Source organism: Saccharomyces cerevisiae, chromosome IX (genome assembly GCF_000146045.2).
Source record: "Saccharomyces cerevisiae S288C chromosome IX, complete sequence".
Classification (NCBI taxonomy): domain Eukaryota; kingdom Fungi; phylum Ascomycota; class Saccharomycetes; order Saccharomycetales; family Saccharomycetaceae; genus Saccharomyces; species Saccharomyces cerevisiae.
In genome coordinates, this window is record NC_001141.2 from 46,082 (window position 1) to 73,539 (window position 27,458).

A 27,458-nucleotide genomic window follows, 5' to 3' on the forward strand; every position below is an offset into this window, starting at 1 on the left:
AACTAAGATTTGGAGATGGACAGATTCATTAATAAATTTCAAAATAAGCACAGAAAGCATCGAATTTTTAGCTCAAAACAATCTACTTTTCAATCATCAAAACAGACTATTGAATAAAGATGGGCAATGTGTCTGTGGCAGTGGGAACGGCAGTTGGGATTCCAATTGCTGTGGGCGTAATAATAGCCCTGATATTTTGGTGTAAATTACAACGACGTTACAAAAAAGAAGAGATTAGAGATGCTGATTTGGAGAAGATGGTAATGGAAGAAGTGGCAGTGTCGGTATATGATGGTTTTAAAGCCGAAATTAACAGCTCAAGTGAAGCTTCCACGATAAACGAAAAGGAAGCAAACCAGGATCTTAAACCCTGCCAAGAAAAAACCGCCAAGGCAGGGTACACACCAGCATACAGAAGGCAATTGAACGCTAGTATGGGGACTTTGCGTCCAAAAAAGCAGAGCACTGCATATACCAATGTCCCCGTCATTTTCAGCGGCGAAAAGGTGAATTATGGGATGGTCAGAGATCCTTCCTATAGTTTTATGTATCCACTGACGCTATCGCGCAAAGAAACGAGTAGTTTGAGATCAGCTTCTACGTCAAACTTGTCATCGAGCACAGAAAATACTGCGTTACACGAAGAAATAAAACTGGATGACCCATATGAAAACGATTTTACGAATTATACTGTCAACAAGAGAGAATTTATTGACAGCTTACGGCCACACTAATATATATGCATATAGATATATAAACGTACCTACATAGTTTTGCATTTGTATAGATACCCAGACCACTTGTAATAACGATAAAAATAAAATAATAATAAAGGATATTTACAGACAAATAGCACCATACTTGCTATTAAATTGGTGTCTTGGTATTTTCAGCTAGCAAATCGATCTTTTGGCCAGCGGCAGTGACGCTCCATTCATGAATCAAAAACTCTTCGTCGTGAGTGTTCCTATCGGCAACCAGTCTAACGGTTCCAGTAACGTTTTTGTCCCCCTTGATATAAAACGTAATGTTAATCCTACCCTTCACAGAGTTCAGTTCACCGTAGACCCAAGGGATGATACCATCAAATTCTATGCTCTCACCCAGTATGTTTTTAGTTGCTGGAGACCGTCTTATATAATACAGCGTGTTGGAGATAATGGGGGACTCCGTCTTTTCATAGTTGAAGATCAAAGATAGTGCGGACCCAATGGCCACAGAAAACAACAAAAATCCAGCTATTCGCTTTCTCCTCTCCGTGGTTGGGTCAGGCAATTCTCTGTCAATTCTCAATGGCCTGTTCTTGTCTTTCAAAACGATCTTGGCCTCATCTTCAGCGACACTATTATTGAATCTAGCGCTGGTAGAGAATGAGTGCAGCAAGGAACCACGCACTAGCACAGCCTTAGCTGCAGAAGGTGTCACTTTCGGCAACCCTTTAGTTACTAGTCTTAACATCATGTATAGTCTGTTTTATCTTTTACTTTTATGTCGTGGACTGGTACGGAGAGAAAGATCGAACTGTTTTAAAACTGGGATTAAAATGACAAGAAGGCGCTTTCTTTCTCTCCACAATGATCAAAACAAGAACAAGCAAAACGCAAAGAGATGACATTAGTAAGTACCCAAATGAGCTACTAACAACGCATCCGGTAATACTAACAAGAGAAATTGGTTAGGTAGGGAAACTAGTACACATATCCATAGATTTGGTCTTGGTATCAACGTGCCTCGCGGGGATTAAACGCAATACAGGTTTGACGCCTAAACTGGAGACTCTGGACAATCAGACTATGAGAAACTACATGAAGCGGTACTTGAACTTGGGAGAGTCTGTATACGACTATTCTGTTGCCACTTGTGGCTCCTCGACGTATTTCGCTAGGAAATAGGTACGTTTATATTCTATATATGTTGATAATATTTTGTATAACGGCACCCAGCCGGGGGCCAAAATTAATAACCGCAACTTAAAGAGCTATCGCTATCGATTACGCATAGAACTTTAAATGCTAGACGATGATAAGGGCACGGCCATGCATCCACATATAACGCCGTTCACGCCTGAGTACTCAAATGAATTACTGCGAAGGGTCCAGGACCTGTACCACGAAGATATCAAGCACTACTATCCGCAGCTAAAACTGGAGAAGCTGCTGGACCTTCTGGAGCATACAGAGTACCTATTCGAGTTATATCTAGATTCAATCCATCACGATAGGCCCAACGATGCACTGACAGCGTTTATCATTGGATGCTACTACGTGTTCTTAATTATTCCACAATCTTTGCAGTTCCAAACACGAAACAAGTCCTACAGCATCTATACAGATCTAAAAAAGATGTATGAGAATGAAATGAACATGACCAATGTTGTGCTTATGGTGAAGAAAGAAATCGGTGTGGTCCTAGATGAATCGGTTAAACACGGGGCCGGTATTGAGCACAGAATCACCAAGAAGAGGGCATTTTCAGTTCCAGCTGACGATCTTTCAGGTCAGGTAGCTTCACTATCACTTGACACCGCGGCACCGCAAGATCATGGCCTCAAAGGCACGTTTACTGAAGACGACGCAGAACAATCTTCACCTGTTTGGACAGCACCAAACTTAGAGCCCAACGACCAATTGAAACTGGCTTTATTGCCCGAAGTGATACCAACGCCAGCTTTTCGTGAGCCTGAAAGAAAGACAAGTGTTCCAGTGAGACCATCTGTTTTATTGGAAGATGTACCCTCCATATACCACGAGGATGACACTAGTTTCGCATCTTTGAACCCACCATTTCGAGAAATAACCGCAGATAGATCAGTAACTCATCGAAAGGATTCTTACCATTCTGTTTATATGGTGGATAGCGGCAACCTCAAGGAAGACAATGATGATCTGTTCAACGTTGAGAATGATGGCTTCATCCAGAGTTTGGATATTTTACAAAAGCAGAGTATAATCACAGCACCAGAATTGTTTAGTATTTTATCGAATCGCGTTGAACGTGAAAAGGTTTTACTCATCGACTTGAGAATACCACAAAGATCTGCAATAAATCACATTGTGGCTCCGAACTTAGTGAATGTGGATCCAAACTTGTTGTGGGACAAGCAGACGAACACACCTATCTACAAGGATGACATATTGGAACATTTACTGAAGGAGAATGAGAATTTTATAAACCGTAATAAATTTGATTACATTGTTTACTATACTGATGTGAAGACCTTCATGACTATAAATTTTGATTATGCATTTATTTTTTTTTATTTGATGCTGACTTCTCAGAAGACTCCTTTAACAACTGTACCTACTACCCTCTTAGGTGGGTACGAAAAATGGAAGAAAACTCTGCATTCGTATGCCCAGGAGTATCATATCTCTATTGAAGATTACTTGTACAGACCTTACTCACAGAAGGCGCGCTTACAACAGGAGCAGCAGCAGCAGCAGCAGCAGCCGGATTCTCAGGACTCTTTTTCCGCTAAGGAATCATCTACAAAAGTTCCTGAGCCTCCCTCCTGGAAGCCCCCTGACCTGCCTATAAGGTTAAGGAAACGTCCTCCACCTCCACCGCCTGTATCAATGCCCACAACCCCAGAAATTCCACCTCCTCTGCCCCCTAAGATAATGGTTCATTCACAAGTCAGTTCTATCTCTCGAAAGCCGCCAATACCAGCAAAGCAGCATGTCAAAAAGGAACAACTTAACTCCAATGAAATTATTCAAAGAAAAAGACAGCACCAGCATCAGCATTACGACCAACAAATATTACAACCGCAAAGGGCGTACAATATTCCAACTATTGAACGCAGTCCAAACGTATACGTTTCGTTGTCCATCACGGGACTAAGAAATTTGGGCAATACATGTTACATTAATAGTATGATACAATGTCTATTCGCTGCGAAAACATTCCGGACACTCTTCATTTCATCCAAATATAAGAGCTATCTGCAACCAATAAGGAGCAACGGATCTCATTATTCTCCTAAACTTTCGAATTCACTAAGTATGCTCTTCAACAAGATGTATCTAAATGGTGGTTGCTCAGTTGTCCCAACAGGATTTCTCAAAGTTATCAATCAATTGCGTCCCGATTTGAAAATTCCTGATGACCAACAGGATACCCAAGAGTTCCTAATGATACTTTTAGACAGGTTACACGATGAACTTTCCGACCAACAGCATGTAGCGAACGATTATCCGAATTTATTATTGTATAATGCAGATGCCCTAAAGGTTTCAAACAACGAATATAAGCACTGGTTTGACAAAAATGTCATTGGTAATGGTATATCTCCTATTGATGACATTTTTCAAGGGCAAATGGAGAACAGCTTACAATGTAAAAGGTGCGGTTACACTACTTTCAACTATAGCACATTTTATGTTTTATCACTGGCTATACCAAGACGTTCCATGAAGTTGAGTAAACTTGGTAGGTCTACTGAGAAAAGAGTTAAGTTAGAGGATTGTATTAATATGTTTACAAGCGATGAGGTACTCTCTGGTGAAAATGCATGGGATTGCCCACGCTGTGGCCCCACGGCGTCTGTGTCTACATCTGTGTCTGCATTAGAGAATGAGCCATCCATTGTTAAGAGTAAAAAGAAAAAAAGTCGGTTTTTTACATTACATACAGGAACCAAGCGTCGTCATCTCGACTTTTTTGGAGACGGTATTACTGAGGGCCATAATAGCAATAATAATAATACGACAATCTTTGAACGAGAAAGGTCCAGATCACCCTTCAGGATGTTGGGTGGTAGTGGGAAGAGGTCCAGTTCCAGTACACCGTTCAGTACTGGTGGTAATGATAGTAACAACTCGAGTGATTACAAGAACAAAAAATTGACAACAGTGAAAACGATAAATTTTGTAACTTTACCAAAAATCTTAGTCATCCATTTATCGAGATTTTATTACGATTTGACCAAGAAAAATAACACCGTCGTAACATATCCATTGATACTAAACATTATATTGAAAAACAATGACACTATGAAATATAAGCTATTTGGAGTGGTTAACCATACAGGCACATTAATCAGTGGCCATTACACGTCACTGGTGAATAAAGACCTTGAACACAATGTGAATATTGGGCGTTCTAAATGGTACTATTTCGACGATGAGGTTGTCAAGGCAGATAGGAAACATGGATCTGATAAAAACTTGAAAATTTCAAGTAGCGATGTCTACGTATTGTTTTATGAAAGGGTTTATGACTAGCAAAATTTTGCATTTTTTTTTTTGCACCATAAATATGTATTGCGTATGCACCAGGACGTTGAAGAATATTATTTAGTGTTTCTATATTTTATGATAAAACTAGAGATAAAGGGGATAATTAAAACGATATTAAAACGGAAGTCTACACAATGATTATATAGATTATATTATGTATTGGAAATAGAATATAAACACTAGGAAGGTCATAATTTGAAGATCAATTGTAGTAGTAGAGTCTATTACCTCTTTTTTTTTTTTTCTTCATATATTTTTGTAGTTTTTTTAGTTTACTTTAACTCTTCCATTAAGGAAAATAGGTAATAATAGCGATTTCATTGCCATTACCACCATTATTATTATTGTTATTACTATCATTATTATTATTATCATCATTACCATTATTATTACTCTTGTGAATGTTATCTTTGTCACCCTTAACTATCATGATCGATTTAGACACCAAACGTCTTGATGAAGTTCACAGTTTTTTCAAGTTCCCACTGCCTCTTTTTCTCCGACCAATTGAACTCATCACCCATAACTTTGACGGTGGCATGCACGGCATTCAAAGCTTCCTTGGCGTCCAAGAAGGCGAATCTTGTTCTTCTTAAAAGGAAGTCCAAGGGAGTTCTACAATATTCGTACTGCATGGAATACTTTAACTCACCGATTGTGAATGGATATCTGAAAGTATCAAAATTGACCAAGTTGTTCTCCTCGCTAGAGTAGATTACGTTATTTTCCTTGTCGGCTAAGGACAAAGGCAGTTTATTTTCCATGGATTCTTTGAAAAATTCGCAAATGATAGAGGAACGGGTTCCGTAGTTTTGAACCAAGTAGTTGGACATTTTTGATGATAAATGGTAGTTTTGAGCCAATAAAGCCACATAGTTTTGCGTCCATTCTTCTGCACCAGCAAGCTTAATATCTCTTGTGTGACAAGGTTTCAGGTTGTGGAATCCGCCAACTTCGACAACTTTGTCGACTGTTTCCTCAGCCATTTGTCTGTAAGTAGTCCATTTACCACCTGCAATAGTAATTAGGCCATTATCCGAAGTGAACAAGAAGTGGGATCTTACCACGCCCTGAGTGGCAGAGCCCTTCTTCCCGTCTGCGGGGATTGTACGTGGATCTCTGACCAAAGGTCTGACACCAGCCCATGCACTTAGCACGTCTTCTCTTTTCACGGGGAATTCGATATAGTGCTGTAGTTCTTTCAAGATATCTTGAATATCAGCCTCTGTAGGCATAGGGTTTTCTGGGACTTGCTTTAGTGGGATGTCTGTGGTGCCGGCAAGGACTTTGCCCTGCCAAGGTAAAAAGAACATCACTCTGCCATCAGAGGTTCTGACGTCCAACAAACCCATATCCTTCGGGCAGTAAAAAGAGGGCAATACGATGTGAACGCCAATAGATGGGATGACCATTTTCGGGTCCATGACGGCGATTTGATTGAAAGTCGACTTGATCTTGGAGTTGTCGTTTAGCGGGGAGTCCGGCAGACCGGATGGGTTGCGGTCCATTTGCAAAATGGCGTCACTGTATGGGCCCGTGGCATTGACCACACATTTAGCGTTGATTCTGACAAGCTCATTAGTCTCAACGTCCCGGGCCTCGGCACCGATAACCTTACCAGAAGTTGGGTCTTTGATCAATTTTTGTACCTCGACATAGTTCAAGACGGTAGCGCCGTTCTCCACAGCCGTGATGGCTAAAGTGGCGTTCAAACGCGAGTCGTTAAAGGACCCATCATGGTACACAAGCGAGGCCTTTAAATTGTCTGTGGTAAGCATGGGAGCCTTCTCCACGGTGGCGGATTTGGACAGTAGGTATGATTTTTTCAAGTTTTGGGAACCGGCAAAGAAATCGTAGAATTTACAGCCCATATAGATGTACGGGACCTGCCAGGTGCTGTAGATGGGGATCAGAATTGGTAGCACCGTGCACAGGTGAGGGGCAGTGTTGATAAGATGTTTACGCTCGTTGAGTGCCTCGATGACCAGATCCAGTTGTGCCTTGGAGAACTCCCAGAAGGCCTTCTCTAAGTACCGCACCCCACCGTGAATCATCTTGGTAGATTTGGACGACGTTCCCGAGGCAAAATCCCCCTTTTCAACAAGGGCCACATTGAGTCCCCTGGTCGCAGCATCTAGGGCACATCCTGTCCCCGTGGCCCCGCCACCGATGATCAACACGTCGAATTGATGCGTCTTGGCCAGACGGTCCAGCAGGTCTCGTCTAGAGACCTGCGGTGGAGCGGCGGTGGGGAATTGCACCATGTAGCTCGGGTCATTGTGCACTAACGGCCTATCACCTTGGCTAGTCATCCAGTACAGCGTCCCCGTGGCTGTGGCCATGGCAGCAGCTGCACCGGCAGCTCTTCTTCTCGTTACCGAAAACATATATTAGTACGTATTTAGTCTTGTAGCAGTGATGGCAATAGCACGGTCAAGATAAGGGAGGGAGAGTCCTTGCTTTAGACCAAAGTTCCCTATTTGTGGCTGTTCTCTTTTAAGTTTAAATACGATTTTTAGCGTGCGGGGTTGTGAAATTTCCCCTGCCAAAACTGAAATAAAGTTGGGTGGATAACGTATCGGAGCAGAGAAAAGACATAAGGTCTGTTGCTGTATATAAGTATGTGTTGCTAAAAAGGAATTAGTGCAGTGATTATTGGTCACTCGCTGATGCCCTTGCGCTTGGCACGTTTCAGCTTCTTTCTAACCGCGAGGATGGGCACAGAGCAGACGAAGTTCTGCAGAGTGGACAGGATGACCGAGAGGGAGCAGCACAGGGCGACTGGCTTGAGGCCGTGGATCATCTCGTTGAGGAGGTGTTTTGGGTACGGATGGGTCAAGGAGAGGACGACGACGTCGAGGTCGTCGAGCACGCCCGCGACGCAGTCAAACAGGTGCATGACGTGCTTTCTGATTCTGGCAACGTTGGCGAACATCTGGGAGTCGTCCGTGGGCTTCGAGGGCTCCCAGTGGACAATGTAGACGGTGTCTCCCTGGTTGACAGCTGCGCCCATGAGATAGGTCAGGGCGTAGGTGGACTCGCTGCTCAGGTCCGTGTAGAGGATGAAGGACCTTTGGTTCCCGGCCTCTGCGCCGGCACCCTTGGTGAGTAGTTGCATGGCTCTGACGTAGCCTCCGTCGAGTTGCTCCAGAGACACGTCTTCGTTTTCGTGGCCACGGATGCTGATCTCGTACTTGGCTATCCAGGGCTTGCTGGAGTCTAGCACTTCGTTTATGCTGGTACAAAAGTTGGGTAACACTTTCATGCCCAGATCGTAGTGGAACTCCTCGTCAATCTCTAAATCGTTCTCTATATCGCTCACTTGCTCTTCATCGGACTCTTCCTCGTCCATATCGTCGCCGTCGCCGTCGTCGTCATCTTCGTCGTTGCCCTCACCTTCCTCTTCAGAATCCACATCCACGACCCTCAACCGCATCGAGGGGTCCTGCCTCAACACGGTCCACTTGAGGAACTCTTCCTCCCTTACTCTGCTGCGGCTACTGGCCCTGCTTCTCGACCGCGACAGACTGCTCACGTTTGAGTCTCGTTCGCCTCTTTTCTTCTTGCTACGACCTCTTTCCCTGTGGCCCCTTTCCATCTGCTCCGAGTCGAACTCCACCGTGGTGGGCGTTTCCGTTTTGATGCTGTGTAGATTCGATTGTGTTCCGTCAGGTTTAGTCAGCAATATGCTCTTCTGCATTGCGTACTTGGTTGTTTCTCTTGTTGGTTCTTTTGGTACTCACCCTTTCCATAGTCTCTTGTGTTTGATCAAGCCTTTTTTCCGGACCTTTAAAGCTTTCTTAAAAAGATAAAATAGGAAGAAAGTGCAAAGTGCAAAAGAACGCACATATGAACAAGCATTAAACGAGCAAAGAAATGTCTCTGGATCGTGTAGATTGGCCGCACGCCACCTTCTCTACGCCGGTGAAGCGTATCTTCGATACGCAGACAACGCTGGACTTCCAATCGTCACTAGCCATTCACAGAATCAAGTATCATCTTCACAAGTACACTACGTTGATATCGCACTGTTCTGACCCCGACCCGCACGCTACTGCGTCGTCGATCGCCATGGTTAACGGGCTGATGGGAGTGTTGGACAAGCTGGCACACCTGATCGACGAGACACCGCCTCTTCCAGGTCCTAGAAGGTATGGTAACCTAGCATGCCGCGAGTGGCATCACAAGCTGGATGAACGTTTGCCTCAGTGGCTGCAGGAAATGCTTCCCTCGGAATACCATGAGGTGGTGCCTGAATTGCAGTATTACCTGGGCAACAGCTTTGGTTCGTCGACAAGATTGGACTACGGCACGGGCCACGAACTTTCGTTCATGGCCACGGTCGCAGCACTGGACATGCTGGGGATGTTTCCGCACATGAGGGGGGCAGACGTTTTTCTGCTGTTCAACAAGTACTACACGATCATGAGGAGGCTGATCCTGACGTATACGCTGGAGCCCGCTGGGTCACATGGCGTGTGGGGGCTTGATGACCATTTCCACTTGGTGTACATCTTGGGCTCGTCTCAATGGCAGCTGCTTGATGCGCAAGCACCCTTGCAACCAAGAGAAATACTGGATAAGTCTCTGGTGCGCGAGTATAAGGACACCAACTTCTACTGCCAAGGCATAAACTTTATTAATGAGGTGAAAATGGGGCCCTTTGAAGAGCATTCCCCCATCCTATACGATATTGCCGTCACCGTTCCACGCTGGTCCAAAGTGTGTAAGGGGCTTCTAAAAATGTATTCTGTAGAGGTTCTGAAGAAGTTCCCCGTGGTGCAACATTTCTGGTTCGGCACAGGCTTCTTTCCCTGGGTCAACATTCAAAACGGCACTGATCTTCCAGTCTTTGAAGAAAAGGAGGAAGAGAGTATAGAACAGGCTAACGCAGGATCGCCCGGTCGAGAACAGACTTCAACACGATTCCCAACGTCCACGTCAATGCCTCCCCCAGGCGTTCCGCCGTCAGGTAACAATATCAACTATTTACTAAGCCATCAAAACCAGTCGCACCGGAACCAGACTTCTTTTTCAAGAGATAGACTACGTAGATAATATTAATTAAACATATAAATGTGTATGACAAGCATTATGACTTCTATTTTCGTTCTTTTTTACTTGCGTCTACAATATATAAGCATATAATCAGATGAAAAAAGGAAAAGGAAGCGGTAATACAAATAAACAAAGAAGTGGAAAAAGTCGCCACAGTGTAAGCAAATGAGTCACAAGAGAAGGGGCCTGGTAATATATCAGGATCAGAAGCAGCAACAACAACACCCCCCGGGGCAGTCCCTAAGCTCTATATCCTGGTCTCCAACCAGGCGACCTCATCACCCTTTAAAACAACAAAGCACCAACAGTTTCTCAGAAATACTATCGAAATCAAGTGTGCAACCGAACGTGCAACATGACGGTAATCATATGCCCATTTCATTGCTAGTTCTGAAACAAGAACATCATAAGCAGCAGCAGCAGCAGCAGCAGCGCCAGAATATCCGATCACAAAACTCTACGCCTCCCCTGCGACAGTTGGTTCAGGAGTCGCAGTGGACGAGCTCCGCAAGTAATAGTTCTCTAAAGAAACAGGAAAAGCAGCCGCAAACATTCTACAACACTGACTCTAAACTTGTTTCTCAACTGCATAGCTCCGTGAAGGACCTGGATGCCATAATCCAGACGCATAAACCAAAGTTTGACACAATTATTCGCGATTTCTCTCAAGCAACCATACTGTCCTCAAACGAGTTACTCATCAAACTTCCGAAGGACCAAACAATAATATTGCATAGCAGAGCGCCAAAAATTAACGCAGAATGGCTACAGAACAAGGTTAATGACCCTAGTGCCTCGTTAGTGATCGATTCAAGATCTTTTCTAACCTTGTGTAACAATATAAAATGGTACCTGCATTGGAAATTTATATGAAAAGTAATTGTAGAATGGAGTGTTCAAAAAAAAAAAAAAAATGCACAGAAATATATATGTGATCATATATATGTATATATACATATTAGTTGGTACATAATCCACTATTAATACCAAGCTTGCTACCTAACGAAAATAAATACTTTGTATTGCACGTTTTTATCATTCTGTCCTTCGCTTTTTGGTTCATATTATCATCATCCGTTACCAGCACTGCAAACTCCTTGCCTTTGTTCTTGTTTTCATCAGTCAATCTTTCAGCTTGAAACCTTTGGTTCAGTTTGGCGATAGCATCAATAACAAATTCATCGACGTGCGTCTTCCAAGTAATTTGCTCTTCGAACTCCAGATTTTCTTCAACATGTGTTGCAATATTCCCCGTGAATCTCATAGGAATAATTTTCTTTTCATCGTACAACTGGCGAATAGTAATTACCGACCTTGTTGCTGCTTCGACGACAGTATCGTCTTTCGATCCTCTTAGATAACGTAGTTCTTGAAATGTGGTCAGACAAATCGCAAATTTAAGAGTATTGTTTTTGGCTAGTTTGAAAATATGTGCAAAGTGTCTTAACCATGAGGTAGCATCGATGACAAAATAAAGCGTACAATTGTAGTTTTCGTCACTGCCTTTAGATGCGGCGGCAATTTTATCGAAGAATATTTTCTCCCAATGCAGGCTCAAGTTGTTGTTGGCAACATCGTATATAGATTCGCCGCTTACATCCAGTGTTACACCATTACCAACATTGGACCATTGGCTGTAGATAAATGCACTGTTGAACCCGCCGTTTTTATCAAAACAATGATAATCTGGTGCCAATCTCGTATAACCAGTATATTCGAAAATACTTTCACCAGAAACGACGCTCAAATTCGGTGTGGCTTGTGGGTCCATGTTAACAGCCTCGATTTCTTCATTTATTTCAATTGTGTCATATAGATCATCTAATTCGTTGTTGTCGTTATAATTATCTTCGTCATATGCATCTAGCTTAAAGGTCAAATTCTTTAGGAAATAATCTGGAGGTATGTCATTTCGACGACAAAACACAGAAGCTTGAAAGCTTACTTTCAACCCCAAATCGGGAAATTTCTTGGCAATACCTTTCAAAAGTAAAACTGCTCTCACACTGCGCATCCAGAATTTTTCACCAACTTCATCTTTTTCATCAAAGACTATACCATCAAGGGGAGAATCGAAAAAAAGATGGTCTTGAACGCCAGGAATTTCCATTACATCGCACTTCTTGATAGCGTCAAACCACAATGTTCCCCAACATTTCCAAATCTCCGGAAGATTTTCATTTTCGTTATAATATTCGATCAAATCATCCAGTTCCAATGAATAAAACTTTTCCAATTCTTTTTTCAAAAAAGGGTGTAAATTATCCAGCATGTAACAAACTAATACATTACCTAAGGTCACTATTGAATTCCAAGGCATTGTCCTTCTTAAAAAATGTATCCAGAATGCTACTACTTGCTTTGAATTTACCATTTCTAATTTTTTCAAAATAGCAACTATAAAATGTAACCACGTCAAAAAGTGCGGTAAGGCAACCACTAATGGTGCATGAAGAAATTTTGTTAATACATGTATACTGCATTGTATTGACGTCATGTTGATATGATTCAAAGAATCCAGCCAAATATTGAGATTGGTTGGGATATCATTGAAACTTGAATTTAAAGCATCGATATTCTGGAAGTAGCTTTCTGAACTTATTTGAACATCGAATGGATCTGTATAGGAAGATGTTTCTGTTGCTTCGGATCTCTTTTTTTCTCTTTTATCCTTCTTTAATTTCAAATACTTAGGCAACTGAAACAATAATGCAAATGGGTTTTTAGGATTGCCAAATCCGATTAGCTGTAAAAGCTGAGATTCAGCAAATGCAGGGGCATGCCTAAAATAATAACGCAATGATTCTGGATTTTGGCAAAACATGTCTTTTGTATCGAAAACGTCATTTCCGTTAAAATCTTTACCAAACTTGTCTTTGAAGTACATAAGCACAACATGCTGTAAATCCATATTCTCCAGGAAACTAGGTAATAGCATTACTTCAGTATGCTTTAAATAATCAATTAATTGAGAATTTCTATGGGCAATTTCATTATTGTTCGCACTACCAGAACTTCTATCTATGAATGCAGATTGATAGATATTTTCAATCAATAACTGTAACGTTTGCTGAGACGGAGTGAAGGGATCCTGACAAAAAACACTTTTTCCCAAGTTTACGAACGCTTCTAAACTGTTCTGTTGAACTGTGGCAATATGATAATATAGTTTTCCGCACCCATATATGTATTTCATTGATTCGGTATACCAATATTCGGCGCTTAGCCTCCAATCTATGAATCCTGATGGGTACAGCGATATTGCCATTCTAGACAAATCACCCAATCTTTGTCTCCACAAAATAGAATATTTCAACGGTATATCCTCAAGCATATTTGAGACAGAGATGAAAGCGTATATAATAAACTGACAACATACCTCTGGGTCCATAAAGTTCGAAAAGTTCTTTAGTACATCCAAGAAGGTTATTATACCATAAACCCACAATCTTTTTTCTATTCTGTAAATATCCAAAATTTCTTGGCCCATAATCAAGTCGTTTATAGGTTGTGTAGTTAATAATGCAGTGATGATGAAATTGATGTAATTTTTGATCAGTTCTGTGTTCAGTCTGTATATTGCCCACAAACTTTTTAGTTCTGTGGTTTGAGAGGTGGTTAAATAAAGGCATCTTTGTTGTAACTCGGTTTCCTGCACCACTATGATTTTATAAATTTCCTGCAGTTTTTTAATAAACGTCTGATTTGGCTGCGCCGAAGGAAGTTGCCTTATCATCGGCGGGGGTGAAGCAGCAACTACAGGAGCTCTTCTAATATCGGATAAAGTTACTTGGCTTTGGGGTTGCGAATTGCTATAAATACCATTTGAAGCGACTAATGGCTCGTCAGCTCTCATTTGTGGATTTGCGTTATCTTCATAAGTGTCTCTAGAAACAACCTTCATATTTCGAGCAAGCATAGTTCTATTCACATAATATGGAGATTTAGGAACATCCATTGTTGGAATAGAACTGGTCTTAACTTGTGGTGTCGATTCCATAACTTTGCGAGAGATGCTCGGTCTTCTAGATGCATCATCAGTTTTGGAGGGTGTGTTTTGTGCAGAGATCTGGCTATTAGTTATTCCATCTATAAATCCTTTCCCTACGGGATCTACAATTCCAGGCACCCTTCTTTTAGCGAACGACGACTCTGGTGTATCATTGTGCGACGAAGAACTATGTCGCTTTTGATGAAGAAATGCGGCGGAGGTCGGGCGCATATCGCTCACAATATGAGTGTGGTTGTTGTTGGATCTAGAATAATCAGTTTCATTACTAGGGTCATCATTCGCCGGCACCATTAGGTCAACCATATTATGCGATATCCGTGGTCTTGTTGTTATGTATTGAACCTAAAAATAACGTTAGATGCTGCCAAAGATCGGCCAAAAACGACTGTAAAGTGAAGTAAAGAGTACAGAATGAAGGATGCGCCCAAGAGGGAGATGTTTTCGGAGCGTTTTGTGTCTCACAAGATGTTCTCTTCTGTTCTTTCTCACTTTAAGGATTGATTCCCTATATTGCAACCAAAATCACTCAATTTTTCATCATAATTTTTCAATCATTACCCGCGCCATTGTCCATCAAAAGTAATACCATTTTGGGGCCCTGAAAAGCACACCAATACTTATTTATATTATCTCAAGATCGCTGGCACTACCGTCAGAAGTTTCTTTAGTTTCCTTGGATCCGAAATGTTTTTGCCAAACTTCTTCGCGATGGCTTCTTTTCTTGAACCATTCGTTCTTTGAAGGTGCGAGAATGACTTTTTCCTTCTTGTAATGCAAGAGATCGTTTATAACAGTTTTTTTTTTACCGAGTAAGTTGTTCTTAGGTTCGCTCCCTGATACAGAAGACTTGAGTACTTGGGAAATTTTTCCATGAGTGGGATCGAATCCTAGGCGTTGGATAAGCCCTGTCTGGAGGGCACTTTCTGTGGTTCGTTTCATTTTCTGTCGCTCTCCGACGCTCTTATCTTCTAATCCGCTGGATTCCCTCCTTCTCATAATTTTGCCTAGTTCGCGGCTCAGTGCTGTCGATTTCTTAGTTTCTATTATTTTCCTTCTTTTATTGTCTAAGTTTGCCAGCATATCTGGATTCTGAAATTTCTCGTCGAAAAATGCTTTGGCAGAATTACTATTCGTAAAATTGTGAGAGCTCTTTTTAAGTCTTTCCTCCTCTTCTGACAGGCGCTTACGAGTACCTTTGATTATATTAAACCCGTTTTCCCCTTTGGCCTTATATAGGCTTGGTTGAGAGTCCACTTTCGTAGGCGCGCCCAAGGCGTACCCACCATTTAATTCAATTCTTTTAGCACTTGTTCCACGAAATTGCACTTCTCTATGGTAATCGCAACACTTATGAAGAGATATGTTAATGGGAGAGCCACATTTTTTGTGAGTCTTTTTATTCACTATGGGACACCAACCTAAATCTCTACTTGAACCTATCTCCAGGATACATTTGAAGTCATGACTAATTCGAAGGTTGAAGGATTTGATAAAATTTCCTCGCCCTGAGGGTCTCCATGGTAGTACTTCTGGGTTTAATATTGCTATCACATCACCCAGGCGAAGATTATAATATCTTTCTACACCCTTTTTCCCGAAGATATAAACATCTAGTGTATGCTGAAAGTCCGTTATGGTGAACATGAAGAATTTGACTGGCTTTTCAGATGATGTAAATTTGATGTCCGATTTGTGGCTAATGAGGCCTACGGTGGCCCAGTTGGCGTATTCAGGCTCTTGAAATTTAGGTGGGCGAATTTTAGCAAAAAGTTTGCCCAACCGAAGGATTTTGATCTCATGCAAAGCCCGTTTTAAGTCATCTTCAGGTATGTACCTCTTTTTAACCCAAAGATTTGAAAAGCTTTCTAATTCGTTTGTGATTATCGGCACATATTTCTTCTCATCGGTACTGAACGTATGTACTCTTGCATTCATCATGCTTTCAAACTTGGCAATTTGTTTATCTTCGTTCTTCTTTGCGTTTTGAAATTTCTCCATAAAGTATGTGGTTGTACTAGCTGGTGGTTTTGGTTGCTGCTGTAATTGAGATAACCTTACTTCATTAATATTCGAACCTTCGAATTTTGTGCCTTGTTGTGTAGCATTATGAGACCCCACTTTCACACGGTTTTTGGTAGGAGATTGAGGTACCTCGATGGCTTCAAAATTAGGATCCTGGGGTTTCTTAAATTCTTGCTTTCTTTTTAATCGTTCCACTAAGGCCTGCCTCTTTCGTTCCATAAATTCAAGTTCTCTCGCGATGGCTTGCTCATCCTCTTCATCAGAAGTAATATTATTGTACGGATCAACCGCTAAAATTTCACGAGGATCATTCATTTCTCCACGAACCAAGTGCTTAATGTGCGTTGAAAATGTGAGGTTGAATTGACAAACTTACGTTCCTTTATCTTCGATGGCCTATAAAGTTGATATTTCTTAGTGGTGTTAGAAAAGGTGGGTTTGCGCATCCAAGAAACCCGCGTGAAAAAAAATGGCAAATAAACCCAAAATTTGTTCATACTTAACTACTAGTACGGATGTGTCATAAATCACTTTATGTCCTCTGTAATGACATTAGTGACATTTAAAATATGTAGATGTTTCATATTTATATAATTACATTGTTTAATATTACATCACTCGTTGGAAGCTTGATCATTTGCTGGACTCTCTTTAACCTTTTTGGTGTCTGGATCAGAAGATGTACCGCTCTCAATTGGCCGTTTAGATGTACTTCCAATTTCTGTTATTTTTGCTCCATCGGTGCTATTGTTAGTTAGATCGGTTACGTTGGAAAAGTTAATCGCCGCTTTGACTGCAACTTCAGGTTGAATATTGAGTGTACGTAGGGGGGCATTCGTATTGATATTAGATTGGGATGCTGTGAATGGGTTCTGAAAACTTTGAAGAGATGATGTATTAGAGGAGAAGAATGGCTTACCAAAACTAAAGGTTGGAATGGCCTTGTTACCAGCAGCGCTACTATCCACGATATTATTTTCTTTATTTGTAACCATTGACTGGCTGTCATTGAAGGAAACGTCATTCTTCACATTCTTCAATTGTTCTTGAGGTTTAAGGTTTTTTTGATTTATAAAGCCAGCGACAGCCGACGGCCTCTCAGAATTCCCCTTCGATGGACTGTTCCATAATTCTTCTTCGGCATCTTCCCCGCTACCTTTGTTATCAAGAAACGTTAAGCTTCCCGCGTTTTCTTTCAATTTCTTTCGAAATTCTTCTTCTAATTCTTCTTTACGCTTACTAATGATCTTTTGTATCCTTTCCTCGCTTGGTAACCTTATTCTTTTCTTTAAATTCTCTTCTGCTTCCTTAATTCTCCTTAACGTTTCATCTTCATATTCCTTTAGCCATTCCTTTTTCAATGTTTCGATATCTTTACTGTATTCTGCTTCTGAGCTTGTACTCTTATTTAAGGTCTCTTGTAATTTTTTTTCAAATTCCTTCGTTCTTTCGTCAATAATTCTGTCCTTTTCTTTCTCCATGTTAACTTTCAATTTCTCAAATGCATCAGATGAGCTATTCGCAGTTTTGAAAATTTGTAACTCCTTTTTGAGTGATTCAATTTCCTCCATTAATGTCCGATAAGTGTCCTTTTCGTGATCTCTCGAGACGTCTTCTGATTGGAGTTCATGTGCTTTGAGCTTCGTATCTAGATCAATAACTTTAGCGTTTTCAAAGTGTAGATCTTGTTCTAATTTGTCTTTAATTGCTTTTAATTCGTTGAGTTCGTTAGTTAAAGCAGCTTGTTGTTTCTTAGATGCGTCCAATTTTTCATGAGCCTGCTTCTTTAGCCTATTGAATTTATTTTCCAAGTCAGCGTTTGCGTTCTCAGCGCTTGAAAGTTTTCCCTTCAAATCACTAATCTCATTAGTTAGCTTTTCAATGTCTTTTTTTTGGGCATCTTTTTGTTGTTGAGATAAGTCCTGGTACCTCTGTTTACATTGCTCCATTTCACTTTCATATACTAAAATTTTGTTAGAATTTATCGAAACTTGTTCTTTTGTTTGTATGAGATCACGCTGTAATCGAGAAATTTCTTCTTGCCTATCATTTAATTGTTTATAAATTTCCCTGTTTTTTTCGGTTACGTTTTTGAGACTCTTTTGTAAGATGGCATTATTCTCTTTTAAAATGTTAACTTGAGTAACTTCTTTCGTGATATCCTTGAATTCGTCAATAATAACTGCAGAGCATTGGTATTCCTTCTCCGATAAAGTCTGGGTTCGTTGCAGGTCATTTATCGTTTTTTCTAAACTATCGTTCTTTTGTTTAACGAATGCCAATTCTCTCTTACAGGTGGTTAACTTCGTCTCTAAAGAATTTCTTTCATGACGTAAGTTTGAAAACAAAGAAACTAGCTTCAAATGATCTTTATCGCCATTATTTGCTGCTGTGTCATCAACCTTTTCAATCAATACCGAATTTTCAACACGCAAGGATTCCGTCTGTTCAATATTAGATATCAATTCTCTTTCATAATCAGCCTTTTCCTCCATCCATTTCCTTTCATGTTTATCGAGTAAATCCTGAGCGCTATACAATGAGGATTTGGTTTTTGTTAATTCTGCTTGGCAATCAGCCGCATCCTTTTCAAGGCGGATAACCAATTCAGATAGATCTTTATTTTCCTTCATTGTGGACTGATATTGGGACATTTCTTTTTTTTTGCACAGTTGGACAATCGTACTCATTTTTTCAATTTTTTCTATCATTTTTTGGATCCTTTCTACCTCATTCCTCAACTTTTCTGATTGTTGAACGAAATGCAATGCACCTTCTTTTAGTTTCGGTTGCAAAGCTCTTATTTCACCGAGCTCTCCGCGTAAACGAGATAGATCTTCTTCCCTCGCCCATTTTTCCTTCTTCTCTAGTTCAATCTTAGCATCGTAATTTTCTTTGGTTTTTGCTAGTTCATTTTTCAATTCTATTAGCGCATTTTCATTCGATGATATAATTTCTTCATAAGCCTGTATCTGTGAGTTTGCATCCTTCAATTGAACTTGGATTTGCTCTAATTCTTTTCTCAAAGTCGGTTCTAACGTGCTTGCATCACTATTTTGATCCAAGAATTTATATTGGAATTTGGTTTTTCTTAGTTCCTTATCCAGGTTCTCTATTTCTGATGAAAGTTTTTCAATCGTTGTTTCCTTATTTGATAATTCAGTTAGTAAGGACTTCATTTTCATTTCTGTATCATCGATGGTATTTTGAGCCCATTTGAGTTGCGAATCCTTGCATGAGCGTATCGATTCTATTTCTTGTATCTTTGATTGTAAGTCGGAACGTAATCTTTCCAAATTGTTTTCCAATTCTTTGATTTTGGCTTTGTATTGGCCCTCTTTCGAGCTAAAATCCATTTTATTTTCATTATGACTGATTTCAGACTCCTTTAGTCTCATCTGCAATTCTTTTTTTTCTTTGCAGCATTGTTCGAAATCTCTAGTTAAAGATTCTTTCGTGGGTATAAAGCTGGCAGTTTCCTTTTTCAGTTTGGAAATCTCGTACTCCAAAGATTTGATTTTGATCCTAGACTGTGACAGTTCAGTTGAGGCTCTTTCTTTCTCAACATGTATGTATGATGGAACCCATGATTTTTGTTTCTCGAGTTCAGCTTTTAGGTGGTCTATTGCTTCCTCTAACATACGTTCTTTTTCCTTTGCCAAACCCTTGAAATTTTCAAAATCCTCTAAAGTTGTTTTTTTTTTGCATTGTGATTTCTTATAAATTAACAACTCTTTTCTTAAATTCTGAATAATAGCAGAGTTTTCGACTTTTGTAGATGAAAGTTCTGCCTCAAGTTCTCTAATCTTCTTTTCACGGGCTGCTTCCATAGAAGTGACAGAATTTGTGTTGGCCTTGTTTTCTTCAGTTGATGCCAGCAATTTGTAAGAATCCCGCTCTCTTAATAGGATATTTATCCGGGTTTCCATCTTCGCATTGATGTTCTCCAGTTCAATTATTGCATCTTTTGCTTCTTTAATGGTCTGGTTTTCTACCTTTTGTAAGGTCTTGTCTTGTTTTCCTTCATAATTTTCTAATTTATCAGCCAAAATCCGAATGCAATTCAAGAGTTCAACATTTTTTTCTTGTAGCTCATTCACATTACTGAATTCAACCAGTCTTTCCGTAATGATGGCTTGGGAATCATTTTCATTTACGATATTGCTCGACTCCAGTATTTTTCTTAATGATATCAGTTCATCTTGCGATAACGGCGATGCCGTTTCCTGTATCGCAGATGTATTTAAAAGAAGTAGTTTAACTTGACGGGCCAAATCCAAACGTTGTTTCACCAGAGAATGAATATTTGCTTCACAGCCATTTATCTTCTGTCTCAGTGAAGTTATTTCTCTTTCTTGCTTACGCTTAGTCAAAGAAACAGTTTCTAGTAGTTCTGTGGAACGTTTTAGTTCATGTTCCAATGATTTTGTTCTTTCCTTAAAAGAGATCAGTTCAGGGGTTTTATGCTCTAATTCTAGTATAAAATCCTCCAGTTGATTCTGTAATTGAAATTTCTGATTCCTTTCCTTTATCAATTGTCTTTTCAGCACTTTGATATCAGAAAATAGTTTACCTACTGTGGGAGAAACTGCACTCGTAGTCATTGTAGCTTCTTCTTCCTTGGTACAATCCATAACTATATTCTGTAACCTTTGACACTCATTTTTTGATTTTTCGAGTCTTAATTTTGTGTCTATAAGTTCGTCTATCACATCAGTATGTTCAGGGTTCCTGCAGGAATTATCATCATTTTTCTCTATTGCTCTCAAGGAACAATCTTTTTCCAATGATGTTAGTTGTGAGCGTAGCAAATCGTTCATATTTTTTTGTAAAGTCATTTCTTTGGAGAATTCTGCTTTTTCCACACTTGCGGTATCTTTCAAATTTTTCATTTCCAGTACTTTCTCTTCCACCGACTGGGATAATTGTTTATTTTGATTTAGTAAAAACTTATTGTACGTAAAGACAGATTCATAGTTGGATTGCATTTGGTATAGTTTTTCTTCGAGGTTCTCTACGTGCGATGATTTTGTGACTTCTTCTGTTAGCGTTTTTTTGCTAAAAGATGATAATTTTTCTTCAATTAATTTTTTACTTTGTAACATTAATTCTTTTTCCTGTACTGAGGTATCGTACTTTAACTGTAATGATATAGCATTGGACTTGCACCTTTGTAGTATATTTTCCATTTCCATCAGCTTTCTTCGAAGAAGCTTATTTTCTTTGTTCAAATCATCATTTAAAGAATCATTCCCCTGATCTCTACTCTGCCAAATGTCATATTCTTCTTTAACTCGTTTTTCGTCATTTACTTCTCTCATAGCTTCATGGCTCACATGCAATTGTTTTTTTAGTGCATCTATTTCCCGCCTATATCTGGAACGTTCTTCATTCAGCTGATCTTTCAAGCCATTCAATTCTTCTTTAGCTGTGTTCTTCTGCTCAGAAGATTCATCTAGTAGCTGCTTAAGTTTTGAAATCCTTGAATAGTACTGCGATTTGATCTCATCGACCAAAACATTGAGTTTTGTCACTTCCTCTTCAGAACGTTCAAACTTGGCTATTTTCTTGTATAACTTTCTTAAGACAGGATAGGTAACACCTTGAAGTGATTCGAATGGAACATTTAAAAACTCAGATATTTTGTCCTCCATTGCCGGTTTGCTTCCGCCCAGTGTTCTTTCGCCTTAAATTTCTTTTGGTAAACTTCCACTAGAAAAAGAAAAGCCACCAGAGAAATAAGCGCTTGCAATTTAACGCCGATATTGTTTTCTTCTTCTATTATCTTCAATTATCGATCAACTCTATCCAACAATTCTATAATATCCACTGTTCATTAACGAATATTGGTCTTTTTCCCTTATGGTGAAGTAAATTTTCCATGCAATATCCGGGTAAGCTATCGACAAGTTTATTGACTGCAATTTGAGTTTATTACATCCGTACATTACTAAGATGTATGGTTTTTCTATTTTTGTGCTCCGTGTCGATATTTCGTGGAGCAAACCAGAAAAGATGCGGAACCTCTTAGCACTCCGCCTGGACATAGGCGGAGCATATTCCTCCTATGGGATGGGTTTTGTTGTACTCTTTTCTCTCTAGACAGGACCTCCGATTGCCTCCCTGAGGGTGAGATGGTTTCCGGCCTCAGGACGGCCTTCTCCAGTTTCTAGCGAGGCATACATTCCAACCAAAGGTGTATCAAGAATATCTGAAATTAAAGGTAGTTGAATCTCTATTTGTTGTTGTTATTACCGCTTATTATCCCATAGTTGAGACGACCAAGATTCAAACATGCAAATGTATGCACCATATCCATTCTAAACATAGTTTTTCGAACGTTCAGAGCTTAAAGGGACAATTATTTTAGAAACTGAATTTTTACCCAGTGGAATAACATCGTATCTGTAAAGTCTACAAAATTTTTTATCCATCAAAAATTAAAACAAAGAAAACTGCCAAACTGAATATGAGGAACTTTCCTCTCTAGGAATGACTTAGTGAATGTACAGTGACTTGTGGAAAATATGATTAGATTTTGAGCGGGTGATGCGACTTAACAGTCTCATTGCCTAAGAAATATCCAAATTTGTGGTTCATGCTCTCCCCCAAGATATGACGATGAGAGCTCGTTTAAAATTTTGTCTTCTTCCGAACAGTTATGAAAAAACTATTACGTGTTTTTATGATATCCTTACTAACTTGTCATTTTTTTATAAAATTATTTTTTTAACAGTTTTGTCAAGACTTTGACTGGTAAGACCATCACTTTGGAAGTTGAATCTTCTGACACTATTGACAATGTCAAGTCAAAGATTCAAGACAAGGAAGGTATCCCACCTGACCAACAAAGATTGATCTTTGCTGGTAAGCAATTGGAAGACGGTAGAACCTTGTCTGACTACAACATTCAAAAAGAATCCACTTTGCACTTAGTCTTGAGATTGAGAGGTGGTATCATTGAACCATCTTTGAAAGCTTTGGCTTCCAAGTACAACTGTGACAAATCTGTTTGCCGTAAGTGTTATGCTAGATTGCCACCAAGAGCTACCAACTGTAGAAAGAGAAAGTGTGGTCACACCAACCAATTGCGTCCAAAGAAGAAGTTAAAATGATCTGTTTCGCCCAATCAATCTATACATTTATTTACTGTATACTTTAATGTACATCTTCTTTTATCATACCTACTGTTAAAATCATAATATTAATTCATACAATATACTTAAGAAAACAATATACTTTTCTTAGTTTCATAACTTTGGAATCTATAATGTTGTTTTTTTTTTTTTAAGTATATTTGTATATTATGCATATAAGTCAACGCGTAGCGGTGGTATTACGCGCAAGCTTTTGATTTCTCTTACTATTCTTGGTTGTTCATTTGTTATTTTTCTTTCCCTGATATGCTGCACAAAACTCAGTAAGAATAGTTTTCAATTTTGGTCTTTTGATTGGTTTCGATAAAAATCCGTTCATTCCTGATTCCAAACATTCTTTAATGTTGCTATCGTCAGCAAAAGCGGTTAGAGCGACAATAGGTGAGGTATAACCTAAATCGCGCCTTATCATCTTGGTAGAAAGTAAACCATCCACTTTAGGCATCTGGACATCCATGAAAATCATATTATAATTTTCGCCCTTAGATGTCAATTCTTTAACTTTGTCGAATGCTTCTTGGCCATCGCAAGCCAGTTCAATATTTTCAATGCCCTCCAAGTTCAACATTCTTTTGATAACTTCCTGATTTACATGATTATCTTCTACAACCAAAATTTTGACACTTGTTTCATTTTTATCGTCGTCTTTGACTGTGGGGATGTTTCTACTTGATGTGGCTGTACCAGTACTTTGCAAAAATGGTCTATCAAGATTGACAGAACCTAGACCTTCATGTCGAGAACGATGCTTAGAAGACAAGGAATTTTGTTCGTTAACTTCAGCACCTGTAAGACATATAGAAGGTTTAATATTTTTTTCCTGCAGTTGTTCAAGCCCTCCATTGTCGTTTTTTTCTTCTCTTCCCATGTTAGGATTTCCAACATCTTTCGTCTCATGCTTACCTTTACTTCTTACCTCCGGTAGCACGTCGTTGGTTAGGCTACTTCTATTTGTAGCTGGTGTTGCAACAGATGATGTGGATTGTCGGCTCTTGATGCTTTTAGCAACACTAAACTTGACTCTTCTGTTCTTTCTACTCTCAGGATTAAATTCGTCCTCAAAAGGAAACTCCATATCTGCAAAACTGATCTCTTTAGTTTGATTTAATGGCAAGGTAAAAGTGAATTTACTACCAACACCTACTTTCGACTCTAATTTCATCGTTCCATGCATCATATTTGCTAACTGTCTACAGATTGATAGACCTAAGCCAGTACCACCATATTGCCTGGACAATGTTTGATCACCTTGAACAAATGGATGAAATACAGATTCTTGTAAGGAAGGGTCAATACCAGGCCCAGTGTCTTCCACTTCAATAGAAATAACCCACGTTTTGGGGTTTTCGATAGGTCTTCCTAGGTTACCACCTTCTTCATCATCTGAGCCAGGTGCTTTATTGAACTGACTATTGAAGATAGCGTTATCATACGAGCTGGTAGTTGTTGATACTATAGAAGATACATCATCATTCGAAGCTTTTTCCCTGTCATTCACTTTCTTATAGATACTTTCATTCGCAACAGTATTTCTTTTTGTTATCTCTTCCTGAATTGTCGAAGTGTCTCTATTACTTCCTAGGGAAGTAGCGCTGGATTCTAAATCGACACTTTTCCTATGGTTCGATAAAGTTGGAAGATCGTATTTATCTGTAGTTTCTAAATTTTCGGTTACTTCTGTCCCTTTTTTGATATACACTTCTTTGTATTGCTTCTTCTCGCTTAATTCTTTGTCGTATTCACCCAACAGTTTCATTCTTACATCAACGGTACCATCTACAGGGGTGAACTTTAGTGCATTGGACACTAGATTCATCACAATTTGAATAATTCTGTTGGAATCACCCCAAAGAACCATTGTCCTTATCAAATTAGGAAACAATGATATTGAAAGACGAACACGCTGATCCTTTGCAACTTTACCAAATATCGATTTTATTTGTAAGGCAACATCGGTAATGCAAAAATCTCTTTTCTCCAGTTTCGTTCTTTGAAGAACGTTTTTGGAAAAAGTTAACAATTCCGTTAGAATATGAAGCAAAAGCTCACCTGATCTAAAAATGAGTTTTAAACTATTTCTTATTTTGTTAACATCGGTTTCTTCCATTGAAATAGCCGTCATACCCAGAATACCATTTAAAGGCGTTCTCAATTCGTGCGAAATATTGGCAATAAAGACGGTTTTTGCTTCATTTGCGGCCTCTGCCTCAATCTTGGCAGCTTCGAGTTGTTTTGTCCTCGCCCTAACTCTTTCTTCTAGAAGAGCATAATGTTGGTCTAATGCGTCTGTCATAGTATTGAAGGTTTCTGTTAAATCGGAAAGTTCATCAGAAAATAGTCTTCTATAATCTGGTAGCCTAGCTTCAGTTAAATTTGCAGAAGTTGTGAGAATGTGAGATCTATTGGAACTTCTGTCAGTGTCATTATGTCTCAAGGAATGTGGTCCAAGCAAATCGTGATTTAGCGAGCCATCCATTGATATTTTAGCATCGGTGTGGTTATTCGGTATTTTGTTCTCCTCCTCTGGAGGTGACATTTTCTCATTTCCAAGGTTTATAGCGCTTTTCATGCTACTATTTGCTGAAAAAGCTGCACCACTGCCATGGCCACTGCCTCCATGGCCACTTACGCTTGTGGTGCTGCCAGCTTCAGCAGTATTAAATTGTAATAACGAAGAAGGAACAGCAAATCCAGAACTAAATCCTCTTTTGAATGAACTGGCTCTGCTTATCGTTCTTGGGGTGCTCGGTCGAAGGCCTCTCCCCTCTGTAATTAATTCAGTTGCCTTTTGTAGACGTACAATTGGTTGCACTGCCCAGTGTGCTAGAGGAAGGGTTAACAAAATGACAAAGACACCAATAGCGATGACAGTGCCGGTGATGATTTTTGCTAGTTTCGTTGCTGGAGAAAGGAAAACCGACTCAGGCTGTGAAACTATCGCGACCCAATTAACTAGGTTAAACGAACATGGTGAATAGCCTAAAGCAGTATTCCGTGTAGAAAGGATATTGGTTTGTTTCAAAGACCCTCCCTTCCCGTTTCTAAATGCGCTACTAATGAATGTATCATTTTTTATAGAAAAAACTTTTTGCGGGAGGTCTGATCGTGATCCATACGGTGGAAAGACAAAATGATACCCTGAAGCTTTGCCTTGACTATTATATACTGCAGAAATAATGGCAATTGTGGAATGTTCTAAAGCAGTTGTATCGTTGAACACACTTTTCAGACCCTCTGCCGACATTATTATAGTAATGTATCCGTAAACCCTTGAATCAGTCAAGATAATAGAAGGATTGGCAAAAATAGGTAAAGACATAGACATCAAATAGTCGGTGCTATTTAGTACTGGATCCGTCAATATACCTATAGTTTCCAGTGAAGAAGGTAGCGGTGTATCGGTGGATAATGGGAACAAACTGTCTAAAACATCTTCTGGAATTAGATCACCAGTTCCATTATTCGTAGCGTTCAAAACAGCATTAAATGAAGAATCGTAAACTTTAGCAACATAAAACAAGTTTGAAGAGCTCAAAAATTTTTGAATCACACTCAAGGAATCTACCCAATTATCTGCACTCTTGTTACCTGCAACGTAACTTGTTAGTGAGCTTTGCAGGGCGTCTCTTGATGCCAAATAGTACGCCTGGTAATATAAGTAGTTTAGAGTTTGGTCAATCTGTGATGACTTTAACTGAGCGGCAATGTACAGTCTATCGGACCTTAAATTTTTATAGTTCGAGGTAAAATAGACCCCTGTCGTTACAGCCAGAATAATCAGTGAGCCCAAAGCCACTATACTAACTAGTGCCGTTAGTTGAGTTCGGATGCCTATCCTAAACGGAGGAGTGAGTTCCAATTTTGATGGCAGGCCAAATCGCATTTGTATTGTTAAATCAAAACAAAGTAGATTATACCCAACGTGTTCTTATTTCAATTCTATGCTTATTATAATTGGATGATAGATCT

General features: G+C 39.6%; 13 protein-coding genes across 13 annotated transcripts; 6 read left to right on the forward strand and 7 right to left on the reverse strand.

Annotated features, from left to right (window-relative positions):
• Positions 1-119: 119 nt before the first annotated feature.
• Positions 120-734, forward strand: AIM20 (Aim20p; the record flags this gene model as incomplete). Its single annotated transcript, NM_001179506.3, has 1 exon — positions 120-734. One exon carries the CDS (start codon positions 120-122, stop codon positions 732-734), a length of 615 nt encoding a protein of 204 aa, NP_012108.3.
• A 133-nt stretch (positions 735-867) lies between these two features.
• COA1 (Coa1p) lies at positions 868-1,461 on the reverse strand (the record flags this gene model as incomplete). Its single annotated transcript, NM_001179505.1, has 1 exon — positions 868-1,461. The coding sequence occupies one exon, from the start codon at positions 1,459-1,461 to the stop codon at positions 868-870; it is 594 nt and encodes a 197-aa protein (NP_012109.1).
• A 147-nt stretch (positions 1,462-1,608) lies between these two features.
• Positions 1,609-1,892, forward strand: ATG44 (mitofissin; the record flags this gene model as incomplete). The annotated part of the gene is made up of 2 exons (NM_001184521.1): positions 1,609-1,617; positions 1,680-1,892. The coding sequence occupies 2 exons, from the start codon at positions 1,609-1,611 to the stop codon at positions 1,890-1,892; spliced, it is 222 nt and encodes a 73-aa protein (NP_001027534.1).
• Positions 1,893-2,009: 117 nt separating this feature from the next.
• UBP7 (ubiquitin-specific protease UBP7) lies at positions 2,010-5,225 on the forward strand (the record flags this gene model as incomplete). Its single annotated transcript, NM_001179504.1, has 1 exon — positions 2,010-5,225. One exon carries the CDS (start codon positions 2,010-2,012, stop codon positions 5,223-5,225), a length of 3,216 nt encoding a protein of 1,071 aa, NP_012110.1.
• Positions 5,226-5,677: 452 nt separating this feature from the next.
• GUT2 (glycerol-3-phosphate dehydrogenase) lies at positions 5,678-7,627 on the reverse strand (the record flags this gene model as incomplete). The annotated part of the gene is made up of 1 exon (NM_001179503.1): positions 5,678-7,627. One exon carries the CDS (start codon positions 7,625-7,627, stop codon positions 5,678-5,680), a length of 1,950 nt encoding a protein of 649 aa, NP_012111.1.
• Positions 7,628-7,899: 272 nt separating this feature from the next.
• Positions 7,900-8,940, reverse strand: IMP21 (Imp21p; the record flags this gene model as incomplete). The annotated part of the gene is made up of 1 exon (NM_001179502.3): positions 7,900-8,940. The coding sequence occupies one exon, from the start codon at positions 8,938-8,940 to the stop codon at positions 7,900-7,902; it is 1,041 nt and encodes a 346-aa protein (NP_012112.3).
• A 176-nt stretch (positions 8,941-9,116) lies between these two features.
• Positions 9,117-10,298, forward strand: RRD1 (peptidylprolyl isomerase RRD1; the record flags this gene model as incomplete). The annotated part of the gene is made up of 1 exon (NM_001179501.1): positions 9,117-10,298. The coding sequence occupies one exon, from the start codon at positions 9,117-9,119 to the stop codon at positions 10,296-10,298; it is 1,182 nt and encodes a 393-aa protein (NP_012113.1).
• Positions 10,299-10,463: 165 nt separating this feature from the next.
• On the forward strand, positions 10,464-11,171 carry VPR1 (Vpr1p; the record flags this gene model as incomplete). The annotated part of the gene is made up of 1 exon (NM_001179500.1): positions 10,464-11,171. One exon carries the CDS (start codon positions 10,464-10,466, stop codon positions 11,169-11,171), a length of 708 nt encoding a protein of 235 aa, NP_012114.1.
• Positions 11,172-11,256: 85 nt separating this feature from the next.
• On the reverse strand, positions 11,257-14,613 carry ESL1 (Esl1p; the record flags this gene model as incomplete). Its single annotated transcript, NM_001179499.1, has 1 exon — positions 11,257-14,613. The coding sequence occupies one exon, from the start codon at positions 14,611-14,613 to the stop codon at positions 11,257-11,259; it is 3,357 nt and encodes a 1,118-aa protein (NP_012115.1).
• A 318-nt stretch (positions 14,614-14,931) lies between these two features.
• Positions 14,932-16,647, reverse strand: MCM10 (Mcm10p; the record flags this gene model as incomplete). The annotated part of the gene is made up of 1 exon (NM_001179498.1): positions 14,932-16,647. One exon carries the CDS (start codon positions 16,645-16,647, stop codon positions 14,932-14,934), a length of 1,716 nt encoding a protein of 571 aa, NP_012116.1.
• A 299-nt stretch (positions 16,648-16,946) lies between these two features.
• MLP2 (Mlp2p) lies at positions 16,947-21,986 on the reverse strand (the record flags this gene model as incomplete). The annotated part of the gene is made up of 1 exon (NM_001179497.3): positions 16,947-21,986. One exon carries the CDS (start codon positions 21,984-21,986, stop codon positions 16,947-16,949), a length of 5,040 nt encoding a protein of 1,679 aa, NP_012117.3.
• Positions 21,987-22,626: 640 nt separating this feature from the next.
• Positions 22,627-23,447, forward strand: RPL40A (ubiquitin-60S ribosomal protein eL40 RPL40A fusion protein; the record flags this gene model as incomplete). Its single annotated transcript, NM_001179496.1, has 2 exons — positions 22,627-22,634; positions 23,069-23,447. The coding sequence occupies 2 exons, from the start codon at positions 22,627-22,629 to the stop codon at positions 23,445-23,447; spliced, it is 387 nt and encodes a 128-aa protein (NP_012118.1).
• A 262-nt stretch (positions 23,448-23,709) lies between these two features.
• On the reverse strand, positions 23,710-27,372 carry SLN1 (histidine kinase; the record flags this gene model as incomplete). The annotated part of the gene is made up of 1 exon (NM_001179495.1): positions 23,710-27,372. The coding sequence occupies one exon, from the start codon at positions 27,370-27,372 to the stop codon at positions 23,710-23,712; it is 3,663 nt and encodes a 1,220-aa protein (NP_012119.1).
• Positions 27,373-27,458: the final 86 nt, after the last annotated feature.